The 25,283-nt window shown below is 36.6% G+C and overlaps 4 protein-coding genes and 1 pseudogene across 8 annotated transcripts; 2 read left to right on the top strand and 3 right to left on the bottom strand.

Annotated features, from left to right (window-relative positions):
• Nucleotides 1–1,131: 1,131 nt before the first annotated feature.
• LOC104778628 (uncharacterized) lies at nucleotides 1,132–3,428 on the top strand. Its single transcript, XM_087498104.1, has 2 exons — nucleotides 1,132–1,214; nucleotides 1,363–3,428. Exon 2 carries the CDS (start codon nucleotides 1,493–1,495, stop codon nucleotides 3,197–3,199), a length of 1,707 nt encoding a protein of 568 aa, XP_087354230.1. The 5' UTR covers nucleotides 1,132–1,214; nucleotides 1,363–1,492; the 3' UTR covers nucleotides 3,200–3,428.
• Nucleotides 3,429–3,545: 117 nt separating this feature from the next.
• Nucleotides 3,546–13,037, bottom strand: LOC104766822 (protein CHROMATIN REMODELING 20). Of its 3 annotated transcripts, none has more exons than XM_087498102.1 (26): nucleotides 12,622–13,037; nucleotides 11,533–11,885; nucleotides 11,370–11,432; nucleotides 11,177–11,272; nucleotides 11,002–11,094; nucleotides 10,701–10,891; nucleotides 10,374–10,617; nucleotides 9,773–9,886; nucleotides 9,385–9,468; nucleotides 8,678–8,998; nucleotides 8,022–8,335; nucleotides 7,823–7,913; nucleotides 7,514–7,723; nucleotides 7,218–7,337; nucleotides 6,904–7,070; nucleotides 6,641–6,782; nucleotides 6,408–6,557; nucleotides 6,269–6,324; nucleotides 5,882–6,179; nucleotides 5,651–5,780; nucleotides 5,425–5,480; nucleotides 5,102–5,328; nucleotides 4,818–5,021; nucleotides 4,654–4,732; nucleotides 4,314–4,567; nucleotides 3,546–4,210 (listed from the first exon to the last, which is right to left on the bottom strand). In XM_087498102.1, exons 2-26 carry the CDS (start codon nucleotides 11,857–11,859, stop codon nucleotides 3,793–3,795), a joined length of 4,449 nt encoding a protein of 1,482 aa, XP_087354228.1. In that variant the 5' UTR covers nucleotides 11,860–11,885; nucleotides 12,622–13,037; the 3' UTR covers nucleotides 3,546–3,792. The 3 variants fall into 3 exon arrangements, with proteins under 3 accessions (XP_087354228.1, XP_087354229.1, XP_087354225.1); XM_087498103.1 differs by having other exon boundaries at nucleotides 11,533–11,882; nucleotides 12,622–13,031; XM_087498099.1 differs by lacking the exon at nucleotides 12,622–13,037 and adding an exon at nucleotides 12,428–12,603 and having other exon boundaries at nucleotides 11,533–11,882.
• Nucleotides 13,038–13,636: 599 nt separating this feature from the next.
• LOC104766800 (leucine-rich repeat receptor-like protein kinase PXL1 pseudogene) lies at nucleotides 13,637–17,288 on the bottom strand (annotated as a pseudogene). The gene has a single exon (XR_015588397.1). The product of XR_015588397.1 is annotated as a leucine-rich repeat receptor-like protein kinase PXL1 pseudogene (transcript).
• A 2,666-nt stretch (nucleotides 17,289–19,954) lies between these two features.
• Nucleotides 19,955–21,398, top strand: LOC104766784 (uncharacterized). 2 transcript variants are annotated; one of them, XM_010490745.3, is made up of 4 exons: nucleotides 19,955–20,219; nucleotides 20,340–20,406; nucleotides 20,825–20,905; nucleotides 21,028–21,398. In XM_010490745.3, the coding sequence occupies exons 1-4, from the start codon at nucleotides 20,058–20,060 to the stop codon at nucleotides 21,093–21,095; spliced, it is 378 nt and encodes a 125-aa protein (XP_010489047.1). In that variant the 5' UTR covers nucleotides 19,955–20,057; the 3' UTR covers nucleotides 21,096–21,398. The 2 variants fall into 2 exon arrangements, with proteins under 2 accessions (XP_010489047.1, XP_010489040.1); XM_010490738.3 differs by having other exon boundaries at nucleotides 21,025–21,398.
• A 157-nt stretch (nucleotides 21,399–21,555) lies between these two features.
• Nucleotides 21,556–23,580, bottom strand: LOC104766773 (thioredoxin-like 1-1, chloroplastic). Its single transcript, XM_010490725.2, has 4 exons — nucleotides 23,030–23,580; nucleotides 22,594–22,770; nucleotides 22,325–22,489; nucleotides 21,556–22,228 (listed from the first exon to the last, which is right to left on the bottom strand). The coding sequence occupies exons 1-4, from the start codon at nucleotides 23,270–23,272 to the stop codon at nucleotides 21,980–21,982; spliced, it is 834 nt and encodes a 277-aa protein (XP_010489027.1). The 5' UTR covers nucleotides 23,273–23,580; the 3' UTR covers nucleotides 21,556–21,979.
• Between the last annotated feature and the right edge of the window lie 1,703 nt (nucleotides 23,581–25,283).

The following is a 25,283-nucleotide window of genomic DNA, read 5'->3' as shown; positions in this document are numbered from 1 at the left end:
CAGTAATGCAGATGGTTAAAAATCTAATATATTTTATAATTTTTGTATGATGTGATGTTCTTTATAATAATAAATTTTTAATTTAAATAAAAATAATTTATGAAAATGTTACAAATTTTTTTAATTTAAATAAAAATAATCTATGAAAATGTTACAAAATGTTACAAAATAATTTATGAAAATGTTACATAATTTTTGTATGGTTAGTTTGCAATTTTTTATAAATAAAAGATGTTAATTGTAAAATAAAAAAGTATATATTTAGAATATTATTTTTTAGAGAAAAAAATAGGGAAAACCATTGGAGCAAAACTCATCTCTATTAGGGCATCTCCAACCCACCTCTATATATGCTTTTAACTCTATTTTAAAGTAAAATCTACCCCAACCTATCTCTATCTCTACCTATATAATAGAGATCTCTATTTTTTCCTCTATATATAGAGAAACTCTATTTTTTCCTCTATAATAGAGTTGAACTTTTTTATTTATAAAGTGGTCTTTGAACTTTTAACACTTTTATATTTATGATCAAAATAAATAAAATATATATTTAAATAGTTTAGTAATATGATGCAATGTATTTCTTTTAATAAATGTGATATTTAAATAATATTTATGAATGTTAAAAATTTAAATAATATCATAATTTTATGAAAGTTTCACAAATACTAAAATAAATGGGTTAGTTTGCAACTTTTATAAGTAAAAGGTATTAATAGTAAAATAAAAAAGGAATCTCTACAGAATATTCTTTTTTAGAAGGAAAAATAGAAATATTCATTGGAGCAAAATTCACCTCTATTATAGATTTCCTCTATTTTAGAAATAAAAATAGAGAAAAACATTGAAAAAATCCTCTATTATAAATGAGAAAATAAGGAAAACCATTGGAGATGGTTTAAGTGTTACAGAACCATTATTATTATTGACTTATTAATTTATTTGTATTTAATAATATTAGTATCCAGCGCTTTAAATGCTGGTATATTTTATTTATTTACCAAAATCGCAATGGGATAAAAAAAAGGGGATAAAAAAAAGAGGAGGTGAATGTAATTTCAGAAGTGATTGGAAAGAAATGAATAAAGTAGATACATGGAGGGTGTATATTGTAAATTAAGTATAAACCCTACTTATCATCTCTCTCAAAACCCGCGTTGAAGAAGCCAAAAAGACACTCGCACAGCTTGGACGAACGAACGAACGGAACGGTGAGTGAGTTCTAACACTCATTTCTCCAGATTTGTGTTCTGTTTCGGTTGCTCAAACTTATCCCTACTTTTGAGAATTTTATGCTTCGAATCTGTTTCTGCTTCTCTGTCTCTGAAGTCTAAAGCTTGTACCTTTCCTTTCTCACAGGCTTAGTTTCTCCAAGAATAGATTTATGAGTTAAGCAAGGATTGAACTTCCTTACTGCAAAATTTTCTGGGTCTAATAAGATTTTCTTGAAAGGAGAGGTCTCTGTTGTTTTGTTAAACTGGTTCGAGAGATGGCTTCATCAAATTCGCTACTTGAGGTTCACTTCTTGCATATGCCAAGTTTGTCTCCAAAGCAGACGAGTCTCTGTTTGTTGAATCCTTTATCTTGCAGAAAGATGTCTTCTTTAGATTGGAAGCAAGAAATTGTGTTGAAAAAGGATGTTTATATGATGAGATGCCAGGGCGTGCTCAATGGTGTGTGCATCGACCATGTAAATGATGTTACTGAGAGAAGCTCAGAGTTCCATCACTACGGTGTCGGTACTAACTTGAGAGCAAGAGAGAAACCGAGGAAGCATTTAGGTTCTTCGAGTTTATCGTCTGATGGACCAATTACGGAGAACGACCAAGAGACAAACAATGAGATCCTTCATAACCTATGCAGCAATGGGAAGTTAACAGACGCTTGCAAACTTGTCGAGGTGATGGCACGTCATAATCAGGTTCCTCATTTTCCTTCTTGCTCAAACTTAGTCCGCGGACTAGCTAGAATTGATCAGCTGGATAAAGCAATGGGTATCTTGAGAATAATGGTAATGTCTGGTGGGGTTCCAGACACTATTACCTATAACATGATCATCGGAAATCTTTGCAAGAAAGGACATATAAGATCTGCCTTGGTCCTCTTAGAAGACATGAGCTTGAGTGGGAGCCCTCCGGATGTGATTACCTATAATACAGTGATTCGGTGTATGTTTGATCATGGGAAGGCTGAGCAAGCCATCAGGTTTTGGAAGGAACAACTGCGGAATGGTTGCCCTCCATACATGATTACATACACGGTTTTGGTTGAGCTCGTGTGCAGGTACTGTGGAAGTGCTCGAGCTATGGAAGTTTTAGAAGACATGGCAGTGGAAGGTTGTTATCCTGATATTGTCACATATAATTCTCTGGTTAACTATAATTGCAGGCGAGGGAATTTAGAGGAGGTGGCTTTGGTCATTCAGCATATTCTATCTCATGGATTGGACCTGAACACCGTAACTTACAACACTCTTCTACATTCCCTTTGTTCTCACGAGTACTGGGATGAAGTGGAGGAGATTCTAAACATCATGTACCAGACGTCCTACTGTCCAACAGTTGTCACTTACAACATCTTGATTAATGGTTTAAGCAAAGCCAGGCTTTTGAGTCGTGCAATCGACTTCTTCTACCAGATGCTGGAACAAAAGTGCTCACCTGACATTGTCACTTACAATACAGTTCTAGGAGCCATGTCCAAAGAGGGAATGGTCGATGACGCGATTAAGTTACTTGGATTGCTTAAAAGCACGAGTTGTCCGCCGGGCTTGATCACTTATAACTCTGTAATCGATGGGTTGGCCAGAAAAGGACTGATGGAAAAATCATTGGAGCTGTACCATCAGATGCGGGATGCTGGAATCTCTCCCGATGATATAACCCGTCGTTCTTTAATATATGGTTTCTGCCGGGCAAACTTAGTTGAAGATGCCAGTCAAGTTTTAAAGGAGACGAGCAATAGAGGGAATGGGATCAGAGGTAGCACTTACAAGTTGGTGATCCAAGGGCTATGCAAGAATAAAGAGATGGAAATGGCAATAGAGGTTGTTGAGATAATGCTAACAAGTGGATGTAAGCCAGATGAGACAATATATACCTCAATAGTTAAAGGCGTAGAGGAGATGGGAATGGGAAGTGAGGCTGATCAGTTGCAGAAGAAGCTGAAGCAGTGGAAACTGTCGAGGGAAGTGTAGGAAATGTAATTGACGCCGCCTATTAAGCCTTTTGTACAGGGAATCAGTTTTGTAAGGCAACGGTTGAATCAGAAAGCTTAGGCCTCTCTGTTTGCTCAAAATTAAGTTTCAGTTTCTTCTAGTCACTCTTTTGCTCTTCCTTTGATTGGATAATATCCAAAGCAGCAATATTGAGACATCCTTTTGTTTTCCCAGATTTTATATGTAGCAAAATTACCCAGCCCCTTCACATCAGCTTCTTAATCGGAACAACACTCTCTAAATCTCTAATCGAACACACTTTATCTTATTATAAGCGTTCAACTTTCTGTATCATATATCCTTAATGTACGAAAATATAGCAATATTGAATAAAAGTTGTATGTATATTCAAATCTCAAAAAAAGAGTACCATCAATGTTACAAAATCTCCTTAAGATTTACAAGACACAAGTTTCAACATGATTAGAAGTCGACCCCTAACAAACGCTCTGATTTGTTCTCCGCAATGGAACTATAATGTAACTCATCTATAATCTACAGGGAGTTTCAAATGATACTATTCCCATAAATTTGGGTTCCAGTCTCATAATGAAAAGAAGAAAAAGACTAACTCAACTTCTTTTCCAACTTCTTTTCCAATCTTCATTTCCTAGTAAGTTTACCTCTGAAAGTTTAGCTGCAGGTAAAACGTCTGCCCATGTTAACACGCGCCCACACTCCCCACAGAACGTGCTATTGCCCACTCTTATTCCTTGGCTTATGAGAGTAAGCTGGTGAGCAGTTCTGGTGCAGTTACGAATCACAAAACGACTTCTGTTGAACAACTTTGGCATGCGTACGGGTTCTGTTTGTACAGAAGGAGAAGGTTTTGGGAGCACTGGAGATTCGCTAAGTGGTACCCGCTGAACTTCTTCCCATTCAAGCGCTCTCCTGTAAACTTCCCAGGCCATGTCTTTTTCTTCCTTTGTCAGTCTTTCCTCTTCATTCTCTTGTAACAATGTCTCGTGCTCATGGAAATTGGAAATCCAGCTAGTAAAAGAAAGAAAAACAGAGAGCGTCAAAAAGCAAGTTGCGTAGAAAACCAAGGAATGTAAGTGCCGATTGTGAATATGGTTAAGCTTGCGAAACTTACTTTGGCCCGTGTCGCTGTAGCAAGCTCTCCATCAATTTGTCACAGCCAACACGAGGTAACGAGGCCTTCTGTTTCTGTGAATTCTCCACCAGATTGCATTGAGCCACGTCATTTTGCTTGCTTATCTCAGTTACGGTGTCAGATTTCTCATCATCGTCGTCAAATTCAAAAAGGTGTAACATCTCTTCTTTGGAGATAGTCCTGTGCACTTGTTGTCTATCCACCACTCTCGCAGCTAGCCCCTCCTTGGTCACCTAATCATATTAACAGATCTGATTCATAAATGCCTTCTTGAAGGAAAGAAACACTAAACTTTAAAATGTTTTGGGTCTTTTAATACCTGACGTTTATATATCTTTTCTTCAATAGTCCCACGTGCCATCAACCTGTATGCAAATACTGGTTTCTTTTGACCATACCTACAAACAATAAGTCAACGTGATACTAAGCCACAACACTTTATACTAATGACAAATTTTATGTCCACAGTAGTCTAACAATTACCTCCATGCTCGAAATATAGCTTGAAGATCATAGGTTGGATTCCATGAACCATCAACTATGATCACACGGTTAGCAGCATAAAGATTAATTCCAAGCGATCCCGCTCTGGTTGAAATTAGAGTGCATTTCACCCTTTTGTTATCAGGCTCATTAAACCTATCAACCAACTTCTGCCGTTCTGAGCTTTCAGTTTTTCCATCAATTCTGCGCCCACCAAGGGGAGTTAGAGCCTTCATAACTGTACAAACAGCATTCTTTCTAATATAAAAGAACAAGATACCAACCTGTACCAGTCTTTTCCCTTTTTCCAGAACTTTCCTTGTTTTCCATGCCGAGGTACTCTTGAAAGATATAGTTCTATGAGATCCAATGTCGGGATACTCTGGCTAAACACAAGCGCCTTATCCCCCACATCAGCACACATGGATAAAATATCCAATAGCAAAATCATTTTGCCGCTATACTCCGCCACCTTATAATTATTTTTTTGAAGTAGGTCGACCCACCAATCCTGGCACACAGAAAAGGTTAGATTCAGAGGATGAGTGCATTATCACGCTGTTTACTTAAAACTGCTGTCTAGTTAGGCTGAGTAGACTATAGTTACCTTCTGGAGGTAGCCATCAACTTTATCTTGCAAATCATTCATAGTTCTTTGTTTCTCTGTCAATATCCAAAACAAAAACAATGACACAGTGTGTTAAGATACTTTGATAACTGTTAGTAAAAAAGTCTGATCTTAACTGTTAGTAAAAAAGTCTGATCTTAGCTGTTGCGTCTGTTCATTATACTAGTTTAATCAAAGCATAAAAACAGTGGAAATTAATAATTACCTCCCGTAACCATGTTGTAGTCTGTATTTTCTTCACTTGAGCAGTCATCTGGAATATCAACAATGCTACCACGACGACCATTCTTGCTATCCTCTCTTCTTAATTGCGGAATCCCTGGATGATTTAAAATCTGGGGGACGAAATACCGCAAAGAATTGAGACTATGAAAACAAACACCAAATAAAATTTCCAGATATAAAACTTATTCTCAAATCAGCTATTAATTTATACCTGAGCCAAGACCTGGTAAGCAGCAAAAAAGTTTTTTCTCATTCTTTCATCTGCTCTTCCATCGCTGAACCCATATAACCTAAGAAATCTCTGATACAATTTCCGCTGCAAGGGCGATAGCTTGACAGATATTACGAAGACTGTTTTAGGTGGCAGATCCTTTTTCACCACATTCATGTCCATTCTTTGCACAAATCCTTTCAATTGCTCATACAGAATGTGTGATCTCTGGTTCATAATTTTTACATCCTCCGCAGTAGAATTCATATGCTGTCCATTTTCTATTGGATTTTGGAAGCTGCAGGTATTGAGAAGCATGATTAAAATTACTAGAATCATCACATCATAGCACGCAGAAAGAAAAAAACACTGGTATGAAACACTTGCCGATTTCTAAACTCAGGACTACTCCCCAAGAATCCTTCTCTGACAAAATCAACCATCTGTTGCAGTAAAGACATAGCATAAGAAACTGGGGCTGAAAGAAAATAGCTCAGAAATTTCTATGGTTCCCTCAGCAACTTACACAATAATATTCCATGAGATTGTTTTGAAGGGGTGACCCAGTTAAGGCAATTCTTCTCTGGCATTTAACTTGCTTCAAAGCTTGCGTTGTGTCAGCCCTGGTGTTCTTGATAATGTGAGCCTCATCGCAAACAAGTATATCAGGTCCATCCTGCAGCCACATAGTTTTAGAGAATTTCAAGAATAAAATATCCAAAGCAGAACATGAAAACAAAAAAATCTCTATAGTCTCACCCTCAAGGCACTACAGATCTCTCTGGCCGCATTCAAATCCTTCACCCCCCTCCCAAGAGACAGGTTTCTAAAAGCTGCATATCCCATCAAGAAAACTCCCCCCTTATTTCGCCACTTTTTTAGCAAGTCCAATCTCCTCTCCCTTCAAAAAAGACATTAGCGCAGGAAGTGAACTCACAGCTAAGATCTAGTGCAGTTTGACGAGAGGGAATGCATATATATTCTAATATTAGGGCAAGACCTTCACATAGAAGAATCTATACCTTGAAACATCTTCAAGCATGAAAATGCGAAGTGGTTTCACTTCTGATGGCATCCACTTCATGAATTCACTTCGCCAATTGTGCAACACATTTACAGGAGTCACAATAAGAGCAGTTTTCAACCCCAAATCAACACATCTCATTGCGGTGTACAGGAACGCTATAACCTGGTAGTTTTCAGTGGGAGAAGAAATAAAGAGCCAGTAATAGCACACATCATATTAACGAAAAACTATTAACCACTAGTGCTATGTGTAATAGGGACGATAATAGATACATGCAAACAGACTCGTGCATGAAAAAAAAATAAGCACCTGAAAAGTTTTGCCCAGTCCCATTGTATGAGCTAGAATGCAGCCAAGGCCTTTATCACCTGACTTTACTCTGCTGATAGACTGAATAATATTTTCCCACATAAATCTAATCCCGGTTACCTGAAATTAGAAACCTCCAAACTTAAAGCAAAAGCCATTTCCATATTAAGTATTTTTTTTTACAGATAAAATGTTAAAATAAGCATCTAATCGAGATGGGTATATTAATATGTTTAATGCCCACTATGGAAGTATATTAATGTTATGATGATAGGAATGCACATAGGTATGCAAACCTGATGGACTTTTAGTTTGGCAGATATGCTACAAGGAACTCTCACAGCTCCTTCACCAATCTCCCTAGCCACATTCACTATGTAACCACTGTGAGCATCACCAAGAACCTCAACTTCCGCACCTTCTGGAATAGATTTCAGGTCTCCCATAGAGCTAATTGTTTTGTATCTGGCAGAAAACTGCAAGGATCTAAGACGCTCCTGCCGTTCCTAAAAAAATAAAGAAACCAAATGAGCAATACTAATTAAAAAAAAAAATCGAAGTCTGTGTACTAGTATAACGAAAATAACTGCCGAAGAAGTTGGGACCTTTTCAATTGCAATTTTTCTTCTCGTATCTTTCCCTAGTTCAGCATCATCAATTATCCGCCGAATTCTCTTTTTTGATTTCTTCTTTAAGCTAAAAGAAAAAAATCATGCAAGTAAGAACAGTAACACAACAATACTAACTAAATTCGTTGGGAACATGCTGGAATTTTAAATCCGCTAGATGTGTATATGATAATACCTGATTGCTACATTAACATCAGCAGAATTGTTATCAGAACTGGAATCAGAGCTAGAATCAGAGCTGGAATCAGAACTCAACTCTACTGACTTCTTATCTCTAATGGCTTTCTCCAGTTCTAGTGTCAATCTTTGCAAGGGCATTGGAGAGCAGCAACAACAATCCCAACCAGAGGACTGAGCTTCAGACAAGTATTCTTCACCGATATTCCTCTTTATACATGAGGCACAGAAAAGTTTTTCGCATGTCCTACAATCTATTAAGTCAGTAATATGACCACACCATTGACAACTGCGTTCCAAAGAGTCTTCAACCTGATCGTAAAAGTTGGTTAGAAAGAGACAGATATAGCAACGATTTTATTAGATTATGGAATTATATGTGATCCTCAAAATAACAAAAAGTAGAATATGGCAACAAAAGAAGTTGATACTCTTGATGAAGGCAAAACAAAAAAATGAAAGACAATTTAACCCTATCAATTAAATATTAGTTAGCCATGAACCAACTACGACAACAAAATAACTTAGTTCCTACTCTGGATTCACCATGTCGGTCCCCCTTCCATATAACAAGTTATTCACCACGTTAAAGAGATCTAGATTGTAATTATATTCTGATATGTCACATATAACTGGAAGAAGAAAAACACATACCTTCGCAACTCTATCTTCAATTGAACGTTTACAATCCATGCAAACTATTACTTCTAAAAGGGGGTGAGTATGCACTTCCACAGCTACGTTATTACAGGCAGTACACCTGAAACTGTTTGCTGGATTATGTGAATCATCTCTCATGGTATCCACATCTGAATTAGACAGATTCCCGTTTTCCACTTTGTTGACTTCATTGCTATGAACTTGAGTGCTGGTCTCAGGAATTTTTACTCGATCTTCACCAGAACTTTGGGCAATATAATTACCATTCAAATACACACAGTCATCATCCATATTCTCTGCAGCACACCTGATAACCTGAAATAAAACCAAATGAAGACTGCTACGTCAGCCAGAAAATTATTCCTTCAGACCAACAAACCCCCTGGCACCACAAGCCCCAAAGCCCAAGTTCCGCTATAACATAAGACAGAACCATTACTTGATAATCGAGCAATAAAATGTAAGAGCTTAAATAACAGGCAAATTACCATCTTTCCCCTAAATATGTATAACCCTCAGTAAACTATATCTTATAAAACACAAAATCAACATTAATCTTAACTAGGAGAAAGTTGTAGGAAAACACAACTATATCTCCAAAATCAGGCTCACTATAATATCCCCTATAGAAGATATTACTGACACTCTATGCTACTTATGCAACATAACCTCAATGAACTGAAAGAATAGGCAAACCAAACCTGTTTAGATCTTTTATTGCGTCTCTTCCGTTTCAAACGAAGTTGAAGTTCACGATCGCTATTTAAATCATCTTCTTCTTTGACCTGTAGGTGATTTAATGTCATACTAAAGCTGATAAATGGTAAGGCGGGAGTTGCGAGTAGTCTTAAATGGTATTTCACATATAGATTTTATTGCAAACTCCACAAATGCAGAAACATAAGGAGCAACAAGGAAAGGCTATAACTTCAAAAATAGAACGCTTAACCCCAGAAATCGAAGAAGTTAAGTCAAAGAATATTTTACCCTTAAAATGTTTTTTTTGTTCTAACAGCCAGAAAAGGCAATACTTTCATAAGTAAGGTGCTTAATCACAGAAATCTAAGAAGTAAAGTTAAAAAGTAATACCCTTATATAATTTTTCTTTTGTTCTTCAGAAAGGGGAAGTTCTCTTTCATTTTCTATTGCATCGGCCAAAAATGGATCTGCCAAGCCTGCATCAATCTCTTCAATTTCCTCTACCTGAAAACAAAACAAAAAAACTTCAATGATCACTCTAGACTGCCACGAGTTTTATTAAAGCGCAATGTTTTGAAAATGTCCAACTCTGTTAAACTAGCAGGATAAGAAACAGAAGATCTATAAACATTACTTGCCTCCATAGGTCAATATAATGCCTTCCATCATCTTAAACTGTTACAACTAATAATAACCAAGTAACGCTCGAATTTTATTTGTCGGTATGTTTTCCTATTCTGATTATGGCTTAACAGTGAATTATACCATAAATATTAGTGACTTGCAAGCAGGACCTAAAAGGAAACATAAGCCTGCTTGCAAAAGAAGTATTATGGCAAGTAAGCACCCACTTTAAATTGCCAAGAAAAGGAGATGTCAAGTTTGATGTTTTTTTCTTGGAGTGAAGAATAACTAACAGATGCAAACGTACGCAAATCATCATCAGCATCAGGACTAACAGGAAAAATAAAGACATAATAGAAAAGTTAACCTCATTGACTCCTGGAAATTCTAATCCCATGGCTGCAGCTTGTTGTGGAGTGCTTGCCAAGTAAACAGACGCCCAATCCTTACTACCAAAGGAAATAGACTCATCCCTTTTTTCCGAAAAAACTTTGTTTAGAGACGACCAGTCAAGTTCAGATGTTCCAGCTAGAGATTCTTTGGCAGCACCATCAGCAAGCTTTTTCTCCAGAAAACCACTAGCTCCCTCCTCCAAAAGTTTTCCATGTCGTCTACACCAGAAAATGTTTAGAAATACCATCCACGACACTCAGAATTTGCAGTAACTAAAAGTTGAAGCTAATAAAAACCGTACTTTCGGACAGGACGGTGAGTGTGAAGAAACCTCTCAGCGTTAGCCAATGATTCCACAGTTTCTTTTGTCACCTGAGTCCCAACCCAGTGGGCTCTTTGTTTCCAAGCTTCAGTGTGGCAACCATTAGGGGCTTGACTTTCTATCATTTTATACAATTTTGGAAGCTCAATGCCCGCACCATCAAGTTGCTCCTTTAAGAAAGAAACAACAAGGAAAACAGAACTGTTTAAGTTCTTTTGAATGACGTGTAACCCTTTGGATTATATTTTAAGGAAATAGAGAAATCAACAACAAAACATACCAACAGGTTTGCGCTTTCTGTTTCAAGCTCATCCAGAGTTGCCTCCCATTCATCTTTAAAAGTCATCATTTCAGCAGCAACAGCTTTATTCAACTAAAACAGGCACTCTCATAAGATGTTAAATGCGAACGAGCATAGGAACTCGAAGCTATGATAGTAAGAAAAAGAAATTAACCTCTTCACCACTGAGTGTTTGTGATAATTCCTTCCTAACTTCACTCTCTACATTAGAAAGAGACTCCTTTTCAAGTGCTTCTTGAGCATCTGCAGCCTATAGATCAATGGGGTATCACAAAGAGTAAGATTGAGACCTGAAAGTTAAATTGGCCTGAATAGAACTCTATTGAACAAAAGAAGAGATTAAATACCTTACTCTCAACTCCCAAAAAATCTGAAATTAACTCTTCTATTTCTTCCTCGCTCAGAGGTTTCTGTACAATAATTGTTAAGAGATACATTAGATAAACATGCGCACTTTCTCCGTCATGCTACAACTAAAAAAGGTGACCACGAGATATCTAAGTTGCTTACCTCATGATCCAAGTCATCATCTTGTCCCAACAGCAATTGTTCATTTTCTTCTGAACTTAATTCAGAACTTTCCGATATACTATCAGTGGCTTGCATATTCTCATCTTTTTGCCCATCCTGATTGTTATTTTCTTCCATCTGCACATCAATGTGCTCCCCACTCTCATCTCTAGCTTTCACCTCTTCAAGCTTTGCCTCCATCATCTCCTGGTCTACTTCCATAATTTCGTCTGTTATATCCATAACATCCTCTGTTGCCTCCACTGTATACACCTTCTCCTCTGGCTTTTCACCTTGATCCTTCCCTTTTCCTTCATTTGGCTCCATTAAAAAGTGTTCTCCTTCACTTCCTGCTGAAAAAAGCGTTAATAACAGTTACGTTAAACATACCTCGGGAGACTTATCATCTACTCACTAACACAGCACCACAAAGATTCACATGAAAATACCATTAAAAGAAAAGGATAAATTCTCTATTTACAAAAACATGTACCATTCAGCCAAAAAGTTGAAAAATCTACGAGAATGAATAACGAAAATTCCAGCACTACCAACCCAAAACCAAAATCAAGGGCAATCTAATAATGTCAAGGGCTTCCAACTCAAAGCGAATAGAGAAAGAGTGGATTCGTCCTGTCCCTAATCAATAAATTTGATTAGGGTCCCAAAACTAATCATCGAGATAAGATTCCCTAGCATCTAATTGTTTACATACGGGACATTAAATTCAGAACTCAGAAGAGACTATGATTGAATTCTAGTTGAAACAATATACACCTAATATAATTCATATCACTCCTAACACAGAAAGTTTGAGATTCCACAGAAGTGCCAAAATGTAATAATAATAACAAAGAAGAAGTAATCAATTCAATAAAGAAGTCATGTTTCTGACCTAAAGGTCTGATCAGCCTATACACTCTCATTATCTAACAAAACAAGCTCAAAGAGATCTACGGAACCACCCCAGTCATCAATAAAAAAAAAACGGAACTAGCTTTGTGTGGTGGCAAAACAATACTAGTTTAACAATACAGTGAAGGAGAGGTACAAACAAAAAAAAACATTGGCGAGGAGAAGAGGCTTTACCAAAAGTGAGAGAATACTATCAGTGAGAGAGCAGACTCTCTGTGGCAGAGAGAGAGATATAAAAATATAGAGATAGGGAGGAATTAAAAAAACAAAAAAAACAAAAGCAGGCGACAATGAATTTGCTAGGGTTTGTGTTTGGGGGTAAGGTAGCCGAATCGCCGGCAACGAAGGGTTGCGATCGAAACGGTTCGCCGTTGGTGTGGAGAGTGTTTGGGGTTTCTCCAGATGGTTTTAAAAAATACTTTGGAGAGGTTCGACGCTTTTGGAAATTGGAATTAACAATTTTACAGAAATTTCATTCCTAAACCAAGGAATATTAGCGGTAATTGTAGATGTTAAATTGGATGATAATATCGAGGAACTCACTCTATTTATATATATTTCAGATGATGATGATGAAGAAGAATAGATTTACCACACATTTAATTTTAGAGGATATATTATTAACTCACTTTATTGACTACATTGTCATTATGTTAAAAGTTTTAAAGAAAAAAAAACAATGAAATTTAATATTTAGGTTAATATTTGAACGGAAAATTAAATAAGTTATTGACTATTTTACTCTATGTTTAACTCATATTTTAAAAATTGACCATTTATTATATATTAAACTCATATTTAGCTTACAACGATTTACTTTATATTTATATTTTTTATTTTTATTTTACAGACAAACACATTTTTTAGTAAATTAAACCTAAATTGTGCTGATGATCAAATGATGAACTTGAAACTTGGAAGAGATATTAAGTTGCTTTGATGGAATCCATTGCATTTGTGAATCATAAATTGTTTGATCGAAACAAATCCAAAATATAAAGAATTAATTAATATTTCGAAAATTTTATTCTATCATAACAAAAAAATTTATGTATTTTGAAGATATTCAAAATTACTATAAAAATGGTCATAAATATATATGTATATATGTGGTTTTGACCATAACAAAATCTAATGGCGTTGACTACCTGTATTTGAATCAGAATTTAATATTTTTAACCAGTTGTAATTTTTGCTAATTTTTTTTTTTTTGTTAAACAAATATATTTTACAATTTTTATCCACCGGTAAATACATATTTGCTGGATTAGCCACTGAACAAGGCACTTATTACAATTTTTAATCATCGGTTCAAGGGCCTTAATTACACGGTGTACTGTATGGGCTGATTTTTTTTCTTTTGTGGGCTCTCAAGTCCAACCTTAAAAAAGTCAGCTGCTCAAATGACAAAAATACCCCTACAACCTCCGTCTTCTAAATCAATCCTACTACCGGCGAGTTTCTAAAAATCGGCAAATCTCCGGCGCCATGGCAAACACTTTTCCGGCGAGGTTTAGCCTCCGCGAGCATCGTGATGACGTCCCTAATCGACGGTCTATCCTTCGGGAGGTTCGCAGTGCAGAGAAGAGCGATTCTTAATGCCAGAAGCATCTCTTCGATCACGTGTTTACACTCCCCGGCGATGCTCGCGTCAATCACTTCCTCCAAGCTCTCGTTCTTCTTCACCTTCCTCCGAATCCACTCCACAACATCAATCGAATCCTCAAACGAAGGATCTATCGGCATTTTCCCAGTAACCAGTTCCAAAAGCACCACGCCTAAACTGTATATATCGCTCTTCTCGTCTATCTTCAGTGTGTATCCGTACTCCGGCGCTATATAACCGTAAGATCCGGCCACCATAGATACCGTCTCGTTCTTGTGAAGCATCATCTTCGCCAATCCGAAATCAGCTATCCTCGCCTCGAGGTTAGAATCGAGGAGGATGTTATTAGATTTGATGTCTCTGTGAATAATCGGAGGATAACAATCGTTGTGGAGGTAATTGAGACCTTGAACAACTCCGACGGCGACGTTGTATCGCGAGAGCCAATCTCTTAGTAAAAATTTCTCATCTTTGGAATGCAAAGCAGTTCCCAAGTTTCCATTGGGCATGTACTCATACACCATCATCACTTCTTTCTCATTGTGGATGTAACCTAGAACCTTCACAATGTTTCTATGTCGGATACCACCAAGCAGATTCACTTCTCTGAGTATGTCGTCCTCTTCTTCATCTTCTTGATGATGATGATGATGATGATCTTCTATATCATTCTGTGGTGATGGTGATCTCCAGAGTTTTTTCACAGCTACTGTGAGTAATGGCCGTCTCATGACTTCTGCTTTGTAAACAATCCCTATGGCTCCCATTCCAATGATGTTTGATTCTTTGATATGTGATAAGATGTCTCCTGCAGTGAAACACAGTCTCTGGAAAGCCACGAGTCTCCATGGCCACTCTTCCTGAGGCTGCTTGCAGAACAAATACTCTCTCGCAAAATTGCTGTAAAGATCCCATCTTGTGTATACCCATCTCCCTGCCAAGAAGATCATTCCCAGAGACACGATGACTGAAGTTCCAACAATGAACCCGAATATTGCGTGATTGACGTGGATTCTTCCTGGTTTCCTGCCTCTTGCTGACAAAGCTAGACTCTTAGAGCAAGTAGGTAGAACTCCACCGCAGAGGCCATCGTTTCCCACGAGGTCTTTTGGGTTTATGGCTGCAAACAGCATGTTTGAAGGAATGGGTCCTGTGAGTTTGTTAAATGACACGTTTAGCATCTCCAGGGTTGGAGAAGCTCCCAAGTCCGCTGGTATATTCCCCGTTAAAGAGTTGTTTGAAAGATCAAGAACAGCTAACATGTGCATCCCGGCTAATGCCTCGGGGATTTCTCCCGCCAATTGGTTGCTCTTGAGATTTAGACTTACAAGTTTTTCAAAGGAAGCAATCCTTTCGGGGATTTCACCTGAGAAATGGTTGAAGGAAAGATCGAGGACGGACAAAGATGGACGATCTTGAATCTGGTTAGGTATTTTTCCGGCAAAGTTGTTATGTGAGGCAATAAAGGTTTGAAGGTTAGGACTTGAGAAAATGGAGGAAGATAGGGATGAGAGCTGATTATATGATATGTCGATGAACGAGAGTGATGTAGATGAGGCTATATCATCTGGAATTTTACCGGTGAGGTTGTTTTTTGCGAGCTCTAGATGCTGAAGCATTGGTAAGTCACCTGAACCAGTTGGTATTGTTCCAGAAATGAGATTGTTCTGGATTCGAACACGAACTAAGGTCGGACATGAGAAGATTTCCTCTGGAATCTGACCTGAGAATGAGTTGTTGAAGAGAATGAGCTTTGTGAGGTTTCTGGAATAGCACAATCCTGATGGGATTTCTCCTGTAAGCTTGTTTGATGAGACATCTAACCACTTCAATGATGAATTCTTGCCGAGATGCATAGGTAAGGAACCCATTAGAGAGTTCTGCCACAGCTCAAGAACCTCAAGATTTTGTAGTTCAGCAATCTTTGACGGAATGATTCCCGTGAGTTGATTCCTCATCAAATTCAGAAGCTGCAGATTCTTCAGCTCAGCTACTTCCATAGGGATCTCTCCTGTAATCTGGTTATCAGACAGATCAAGAAACACAAGAGAAGTCATATCACCGAGTTCTCGAGGAATCCTCCCTGTGAGACGGTTCTGGTAGAGGTAGACTGTTGTAAGCTGTTTTAGCTTCCCTAAAGAAGATGGAATCTGGCCCGTGAGGTTCCCAACAGCCAAATCGAGGTACTGAAGGTGCGTCAAGTTCCCAAACTCTTCTGGAATCTCGCCGATGAAGCCATTGTAGCCAAGAATGATGGTCTCCAAGGAGGAGAGCTCGCCAATCACCTTTGGTAGCTTTCCACCGAAGTTATTACCGGAAAGACCGAGAAACTTCAGGTTCTTGAGATTCTTGAAAGAAGAAGGCAGCGAGCCCTCAAAGTAACCTCCTCGAACGTCCAAAACCTCAAGTTTAGTTGCGTTGCCAAGATCTTCAGGGAGAAAGCCAGAAAAATTATTGCTAGAGGCATTGAAGTGTGTAAGACCAGTGGCCATCCCTAGACCATAAGGGAAGGTTCCAAAGAAGTTATTGGCACTCACGTCGAAGACCTTCAAGGACGTGAGATTTGAAAGAGATTTAGGAAGAGAAGACTCAAATGTGTTATTGCTGAGATCAAGGACTTGTAGAGAAGAGAAGCTCTGAATCTGGTCCGACACGTTTCCGCTGAGATTCATGTTGGGAAGAAGAAGCTTGTCCACGTAGCCATTTGAATCGCAGTGAACTCCGGTCCAAAGACAATGAACTGATGCAGTTAATGCTGTGGCATTCTCAGGTCTCTTCCAATCTTGGAGATTATTTGAAGGATCAAACAGGTCTGACTTGATGGCCAACAAGATCCCTTGTTCATAACCTTGAAATGTTTCAGAAGAAACAAAAGGGAAAAGAAAGAAACCAATGTAATACAAGAAGAAGAAAAGGTTAGGAATCGCCATTTTTTTTGCTCTTCTGTTTCTTCAGTTTTGGCTAAACTTATGGCATTTTTTTGCAACTGAGATTGAAGGCCCCCAAGCGAAGTTGATAATAAGAGACTGGGAACCAAAAGCTGGAATAACAATGATTAATCAGAATCTTTTTTTATTATAATCTTCTCCTTCTCTGTCTCTCTGTCTCAATTATTTTATCATCATTATGTTACTTTTTCCATCGGTGGAATAGTATACGAACTCCATTGGCGATCGTAACAGTTTGTATTTGTATGATAGAGTTAAATTATTTATATTTTATCAACTCTTACTTCTTCACATGCGTTATGAGTCTATACGGATAACAAATTGGCCAAATGCGACATTGTGTATAAAAAGTTTGAACCGAAAATTCGAGGAGCACTAAATCCATGACCATATCCTGTAATTTTATATAATTATCAGTTTGCTGATCTGTGCAACCTCAAACACAACTAGTGCTGATAAAGAATACTAAAATAATGACGATGGTATATATAGTACATATGAAGAAATCGTGGGTTTCTGAAGAGCCTAATCATAAGGCACTGAGTGACTTGTAAACCCTTGTCCTCATTAGGGATTAGTGGGACAGTGAAACATGGGCAGAGAATGTGTCTTCACATAGTGCTCTTTTTTACTATTTTTTTCATTTCAAAGACGATTGATAATTAGTCAAAATAAAAGTGTTTCCAAAGAAAACTATATTATTAGAGATGACCGCAGGTATGTATTGACTATTGACACAAACGTTTTTTTTTGTTTACATGTGTTTTTATTTTTACTGCACACCAGAAAAATAATGGTCTCTTTTGGAGTTTTACATGGGTTGATATGTTTTCCGAGTTTTCGGATGTCTTCTCCAATAGTCGGGAGAATGTTCTTTGTTTAGAACGGCGTCATTAAAAATGCTCGTGAACTATGATGGTCGTGAGAGAATCTTCCCACGTTGATAGAACATATAATTAAAATCAGAAAATAAGAAACTTCATTGCCAAGTCGCAACTAGGAACGTCCCATGACACTTGCGTGCATACATTTATAGATGTAATACATCACATTTTGTCGCCTATATATGTACACATTATCACATATGTTAAATGTAAGCTTATATATATATATTTCCTATTCATGCCGGCATAGTACATATGGCTTGTGAGCTTCGGCTTCTAACATAGCGTATGTCTATGACATCAAGCCGTAACCGAATTTTGTCTATATTCGTGTGATTCATTGAAAGCAACAATGAATCTAAACTTTATGCGTATTGCTTATGGGAATACGCAAAGTAGCACTTTAATTAAGTGCTGCCATGAGATTTAAAGAAAGATTGGAACCTAACAAAAAAAAAAAAAAAATCGTAGGAGAAACAACTTAATTGACACCCCAAAACTATATAATTAAGAAACCTATATTATATATCATCGTTCAAATTACATCCTTGATGAGTTTTATCTCATCCAAAACCAACACACAAACCCTTTTACTTGTCGTGCATCCAAATATTAGTACTAGATATTCATATCTATGTAGTACTCGTGTGTGAATGGACTTTTGGAGATCAGTATCGATCTTATAACTGATACAAAGCACAAGTGTATGTCGAAAATATAAAAGAGAGGCACGGGTTCGTCTAACCAATTAATTGTTGTAGTTTGATCGTAAAAAGTAGATGGACAGTAGCTCTAAATTAAAGTCATTTGAATCCTATGTATGAAAAAAGATCCTCTATTATTCAAAAGAAGGAAAATAATTGCATAAAACTAACTTTATTCACATTTCACATGCACCCATATGGGACTTTATATCATATAATGAATACTATATAATATACCCACCCAAGAATAACAACAATACAATCCTACATATGAAATTCAATGAGATATAATTCATGCACTATTTAAGTTATATATATGTAACCTCATGATGAGATCATCATTGCGATATTTTTTTTGAGAGAAGATGAAGCTGGAATCCCATGTGCTAAGCTTTCCCTTTTATTTAGGTTTTTTTTGTTCTCTACTTTTGAATGTGATTAGACAATATATATTAACCTCGATCTTAGCACATGAAATATTTTAGACAATATAAAATATTCTATATAAAATATTCTATAATATTTCATAAAACAATGACTCCCCGAGTTTCAAAAAAGAGTGTACCACCATTTTATAAACCACCATGAGCTAGATTATTGTCTATAACATTTCATATAACCACCATATTGTATCTTCAAACTATAATGATATAAAATATTCTATAACATTTCAGAACTAACTATATATTCGTAAAAACCATTACGAAGGAAATGATAAATATCTTCTATTACTTCTTGGCGGAAGAGTCATTAGGTACTCGGGCGGATTCCACGTCCCAAAATACAACAACCGTTTCAAAATTCGGAGTAGCCACTGTTTGAAAATTCGGAGCAGCCATAGGATTAGGGTTCAAGAGATGATTTTAGGGTTTAGATGTTTTGGCCATAACGCTTACCTTTTTATATAAGATTTAAAGATGATTTTAGAGTTTGTAAGAAAGTAAGGCCCAACAACAACAAAGGAACCCGAGAATACTAAAGATATTTTCTCATATACAAACAAACCGATTAATCAAACAACCCAATTACAAACAAACCAATTTATCATAAAAAAATTCTCATAGTGAAAGTATTTTTTAGATAAAACAAATTTTTGTAGACTTTTAGTTAAGAAAAGTTAAATATATATTAATCTGGATCAGGGTTAAAAAAAAAAATATATATTAACCTGGATCTTGTTCTAATGTTCATTACAGTTGTTCGTAATTGTACATTTATTTATTGTTTAGATTATTCGGCGTCTTTCAATTTGAGCCGAATCAAACCGAACCGGATCTATCCATGTTGGTTATCTATTAAACAGGTCGAGAATAAAAGCCCAAGTAAAAATTTGGTTAAAGGCCCAAAACACAATTCAAAAGTGCTGAATTCTAGGGTTTTAGAAGAAGTTGGTTTTTTAGGTTTTATTAAGTGAGGCGGAGGCGTCGTGGAAGGTTTTTGTGGGAATTACACAGTGAAAGAAGAAGATATGGCCAAGTACAACGAGATCGCGAAGAAGAAGAGAGAGGCGAAAGCTGATAGAAAACGAGCCATTCACGGCGATCCTCTCACCAACAAATTGAAGACCAGAGTTCCGGTCCCTTCCGTCTCCGGTAAACGTCAGAGAAAGCTCCTTCGCAAATGGCGCCGAGTATGTCTTTCCCTTTTCTTTTTCTTTTTTTCTTTGGCGCCTTAAGAAAGTTGATTTAGTTTCCAGAATTGTAAGTGGAAGTAATTTTAAAAAGGGTTGGTTGTTTGATTCTTTCAACAGGAGCAAAAAGATATGGTGGGCAAGGGTCTTGTTACCATGGAAGATGTAGAGATGGCTGCTTCTGAAGGTAAATACTATAGCTACTGAGCTTGGATGAAGTTTTTCAATTAGAAATCTTGTTTGAATCGAATTGTGGAAATATCAGTTAAGGATATATACTTTCAAATGCTCAAATATGCAACTCTAGAATGAAGTTTTGTAATTTAACTCGATTTGGGGGAATAGCAGTTAGGAGTTAACTTTCAAAATGCTTAGCAATGCAAGTCTATAGTATCATCAGTATTGGTATATTGATATCTTCTGTATCTTATCTTATGTTTCTTTCAAGTTTCAATCTCGTGTTGGTATTACCAAAACAACAGAGAGGCACATATTAATCGCAGTCTTTTCCTTTGCATTTCATGAAATTATTCAGGCTTGTCTTATTGCTCTTGTTATTTTTGTCTTTGTTTATCCAAAAGCTCATCTCTTCCTTGTGGTTTCAGCTGCATCAGAAGACACCAAGAAATCCCCCAAAAAATTTAGCGTAAAGAAGAACTTAAAGCTCAATAAACTAAAGAATAAAGGTGATTTCCTTGTGCTTTTGTTGTAAAGCCCGATATCTCTTAGTCGCCTTTTATTACTTGATGCAATTTAGCTGATTGATAATGGAAGTAGTAACACGATGTTTTTGTCTACTCTTTAGCAGGCAAAAAGAAGACAAACCAGAAAGCCAGCAGCCAAGGATCTGCATCTGCTGATCAAATGCTTGAATGAGTGTCTTTGTAAACCTGATAGCTCAGTTTCATCTAACAGTTGACGATGGATGATATTATTATCTTCTCAACGTCTGGTTAAACTCTTTCAGAATGGGAAACGTGTGTTTTTTGCGTGATGAGGATGCCAAGCAGAGCAGTGGAGGGTTTTTAATAGAAATTTTGTTTTAAAGTTTTTCGAATCTTGTTAAAGCTGTCTTCGAAGATCTTATCTTGTATTCTTTCTGCTATGTTTTGGTGCCTTCGAAGTAGAGTTAGTAACAGAACAATCCCTTTTATTAACACTCCCACTCAATTTTCTGTATTTCTTCTCACTGACACATGAAAACCAAAAAATTTTGTTATAAAAACTATGAATATCCAATAAACTTTGAACTATCTTGAAGTAGTCGTTAACCAACGATCTAATTTTACAAATAACATCAAAGGGGCAACATATCAAAGTAAGAGTAAGCACCACATTAGAAAAACCTTAATATATACTACATACTATATAAGATACCAATTCATAGAAGTGCTTCACGACATTGTATGATAATCCTCATTGGATATTTTTATTTACACTAAAAACTTTAAAGCAAATAAAAACAAACAAAGAAACCAAAACACTACTGAAGCTGATTGAAGGTGGAAGACAAGCGCATGAACTTCCGCTCTCAATCCCATAAGAGCTGAGCAAAACTCGAGTAACCATCGGAACTGGTTTTGCTCTAGAAAACACAGATGCCAATAGCCGATTATGCTCAAGGGACCCGAAAAAAACTCAACCCCACTAAACCGGCTGGCTGCTCTTAGAACTGACATCTTTAGGTACTGCAATATATCCAGCTACTACCGCTACTACTACCACGCAAACTGTACAGGGAAATGTTTATCAGCTCGCTCTCATCTCCCGGCGGAGACCAATGTTTTTCCGTCGTTGTTGCTCATGGACGGAAGAGGAACAGGGAGACTTGGGTTTGAATGAGGAGTGGCAGCTTCTTTCTCAGCTGGTACAGGCTTTGGTGTGTAAGTAAAGTTGAGTTCTTTGTTGGCAGCAAGTGCCACAAGCTCTTTCTCTTCAAGACCTTTGGTTGGTCCAAGGCTGCACCTATCTGGTCCATGCTTTGCCAATGCATCTCTGAATTTCTTGATCTGAAAAGAAAAAAAAACAAATCAAGATCAGAATCAAAACCAACATGGTTTTAAATCTAATTGGTTCTCTCTTGATTAATGTGAATGAGAACGAACCGTAGCATTGGTACAGCTAAAGCTGCAAACACGACCCTGAGAGCCTCGGTAGAATCTGAAAAACGGGAGGACATGAACACCAAGGCTGTAACACATGGACTTGTGCTCCTCGTAATTCACCTGAAGGAACTGCACATCAGGGTTCATCTCTGCAAACTGACATATCTGCAAGAATCCACAAACCATTCTTGTGAGAATAGAATTCATTTCCCCAACATGAAAATAAAAAAGTAGTCCAATTCCAAGAAGAAGTTAGATGGATGGATAACCTTAGGATGAAGAGCCTTACAGCCGCCACAGCCAGGGGAGAAGAAATCAACAACAACAAGCTTATCACCAGCGTTGGTGAGAGAGTCAACGAGTTCTTGAGCTGAAGAGATCTCTCTCATGTTTTCTTTCAGACCTTTTTCCCACCACTTCTGAGCTGTCCCAATCCTCAGAGTCGTCTGCAAATTTTAAACACGTCAGAGACCATATATATTTTTTCACAGATCCAACAAAACCAAACATATCAAATTCAAAACACAAGAACCCTAAAACCAAAACATCTAGCCATGATTTTCCAAAAAAAAAAAACAAATCGATTATTCACTACAAAATCAAAGCAATAAACCCCTAAAAAAAAAAAAAAAAAAAATCTTTCAAAGAATTTAGCTTTGAAGATCATTAAGACCAGATCTCGCATGTCTAGATTATAAAATATACCTGAGCTGTGATGGAAGAAGAGCTCCTTTTGAAGCTCTCGGTTTGAGCACCTTCTCCAAGACCGATCTGTTTACCATGGAAAACACTTCTAAGAGGCTTTTGATTCTTAACCTTCAGACAAGAGAAACTCTTTTTGAGACCAAACCCACCAAAACTAAAAGGAGAAACAGAGAAATCATCAACACGGTGATGATTCCCACAAGCTCCAATGAACAAACTCGTTTTGCTAATCACTTCCGCCATAATAGAAATCTTCTTCTCTAATCAAATCACCACCGAACGAATGAGAAAATACCAGAAGAAATAAAGAAAAAGTTCTCTCAGAGAGACGACGTGTCTTCTCAGCAATCTTCAATCGCCAGCGAAGTTTCGCTTTTTTTTTTTTTGGCTTCCACGAGAAAAAATTATAAAAAGAGAAAAAGAAAAAGGAAAGATCTTTAAAATTTAGACATTTTTCTGGACAAGAAACTGTTTCGCCTTTTGGTTAGGTGATCATGACCGTTCAATTTGGATTTTGGCAATGTTAAGATCCGACGGTGGATTCGTGATATGAGTTTTTAGTCGGTCAGGATGATGATAATAAAAGTAGTAGTAAGTGGATAAGGTTCTTTTTCTTTGACTTCTCTTCTCTCGCGAATACTAAGTAATTTTTACGAATACATGTATTTTTAGGCATTTTCAGTAACTAGTTATAAATTTTACCTACATTAGTATAAATAAATGGATTATATAGGTCATGAAGCAAGCAATTTTTTTTTTTTTTTTTAAATTAAGTAAAACGTAACATCCTTCCTGAATCATTTTACCAAACAAGTAAACAACAAATTAGGTCATGAACCATCGTTTAGCCCAACTTAGAACTTAATACTCTTAAACCAATGGCAAAGAAAAAGGGGATTTTTATGTGTTGCATATTGTAACGACATTAACATAATACGAACAAAACTCGGGGGAGTGGCTGGTAACAAAGTAGTAGTATTAGTGATGGATTTAATACCAAACCAAAATATAGAAAGAAAAAAAAAAGAAAAAAAAAGTAGTGATGGATAATAAGGATTTGGATTTTAAGGAAGATAGTTTGCCAACACATCACTCACGTGGGTCTCACTCTCTCCACCACATCTCTCTTTCTCTCCCCTGTACTCTTTTTACATTCAAGGCCACCTGATTAAGATGCAATTGGCAGATTGCCCTTTTGGTTTTATTCTTTTACAGTTAACCTCCTCAATTCCATCATTGCATATGTAAACATGTTCACAACACAATATGTAGAAAGATTCCAAGAGAGGTAAGTTTTGTTCAAACAAGTAGAAAACAAAAGCAAAAAGAAGTGTTAACAAACAAAAACTATTTAAATAGTAGAAACGTAACAAATATGACTACTGACTTGTGTTTACTATACAAAAACACTCGAAATAATTTGTTTAATATGAAACGAACGTTACTGATTTTTTATTTTTTCTTTGTCGATAAGTTATTTAAGTATATCAATCAAAAAATTACAACGTTTAGTACACATCAACACTACAATCACGTGACTACATAGCAAAATGTACTTGTTTTTTAAAAAGATGATGTATTTTTTTGTCAACAAAAAATCAGCTCAAACGAGTCAATTAGTGGGAAAATCGTTTACAAACAAAACTTGGTGTGGAGATGTACGCGTTTGGCGTACCAAAGAATCCGCCATTATATTAGCATTTCTAGATATTAAAAATAAAGAGAAAAAAAAAATTCCTCCCAATCAGTCTTGATGTCGTCAAAGTACGCCGAGAACGCTGGCCAGTCGGAAAGGGAAGACATCAAAAAATGATGTACATTTCACGCGAAACAAGCGTTACAAAATAAACATATACTATAATATTAATGACAATAAATACATTTAGATATAAAATATTTAACAAATATAATGTAATTTTACTTAAGTGAGATATTTTATTGTTTTTGGGCATTTTTTAATTTATGAAAGACTTTGAGAAATTAAAAAAGGAACCATTTTTTTGAGTTTAGATTTTTTAAAAAAAATTTGTTGGAGAAGAGTACATAACACAAAACAAAATGTGAAAGAATTTTGTTTATTTTAAAATAGTAATAAACATGTCTCAGTCTCAGTCTCAGTCTCGACTCGAGAAAAGCGCCACCTGTAATCATTCGTAAATTATAATTTAGTCTCTATTCACTTTTTTTGAATCTGTCTCAATCTCGCGTCGGCAAATAAAAATACATGTAATTATGTTTTTAGCCCCTATATTCT

The sequence above is a fragment of the Camelina sativa genome, chromosome 3 (assembly GCF_030686135.1).
Source record: "Camelina sativa cultivar CO46 ecotype springtype chromosome 3, ASM3068613v1".
NCBI lineage: Eukaryota > Viridiplantae > Streptophyta > Magnoliopsida > Brassicales > Brassicaceae > Camelina > Camelina sativa.
Note: the sequence above shows the minus strand (reverse complement) of the source record. Positions and strands in the feature narration are given on the sequence as shown.

Coding starts and splice junctions, on each gene's coding strand:
- LOC104766773 (XM_010490725.2), bottom strand. CDS start 23,272: ATGGCGGAAGTGATTAGCAAAACGAGTTTGTTCATTGGAGCTTGTGGG. Junction 22,771..23,029: donor CTTCTTCCATCACAGCTCAG/GTATATTTTATA, acceptor TAAAATTTGCAG/ACGACTCTGAGGATTGGGAC. Junction 22,229..22,324: donor TTAGCTGTACCAATGCTACG/GTTCGTTCTCAT, acceptor TTTTCTTTTCAG/ATCAAGAAATTCAGAGATGC.
- LOC104778628 (XM_087498104.1), top strand. CDS start 1,493: ATGGCTTCATCAAATTCGCTACTTGAGGTTCACTTCTTGCATATGCCA.
- LOC104766784 (XM_010490738.3), top strand. CDS start 20,058: ATGGCCAAGTACAACGAGATCGCGAAGAAGAAGAGAGAGGCGAAAGCT. Junction 20,407..20,824: donor AGAGATGGCTGCTTCTGAAG/GTAAATACTATA, acceptor TTGTGGTTTCAG/CTGCATCAGAAGACACCAAG. Junction 20,906..21,024: donor CAATAAACTAAAGAATAAAG/GTGATTTCCTTG, acceptor TCTACTCTTTAG/CAGGCAAAAAGAAGACAAAC.
- LOC104766822 (XM_087498099.1), bottom strand. CDS start 12,458: ATGAGAGTGTATAGGCTGATCAGACCTTTAG. Junction 7,724..7,822: donor GAAAAATTGCAATTGAAAAG/GTCCCAACTTCT, acceptor TTATTTTTTTAG/GAACGGCAGGAGCGTCTTAG. Junction 6,558..6,640: donor AGATCTGTAGTGCCTTGAGG/GTGAGACTATAG, acceptor ATGTGGCTGCAG/GATGGACCTGATATACTTGT.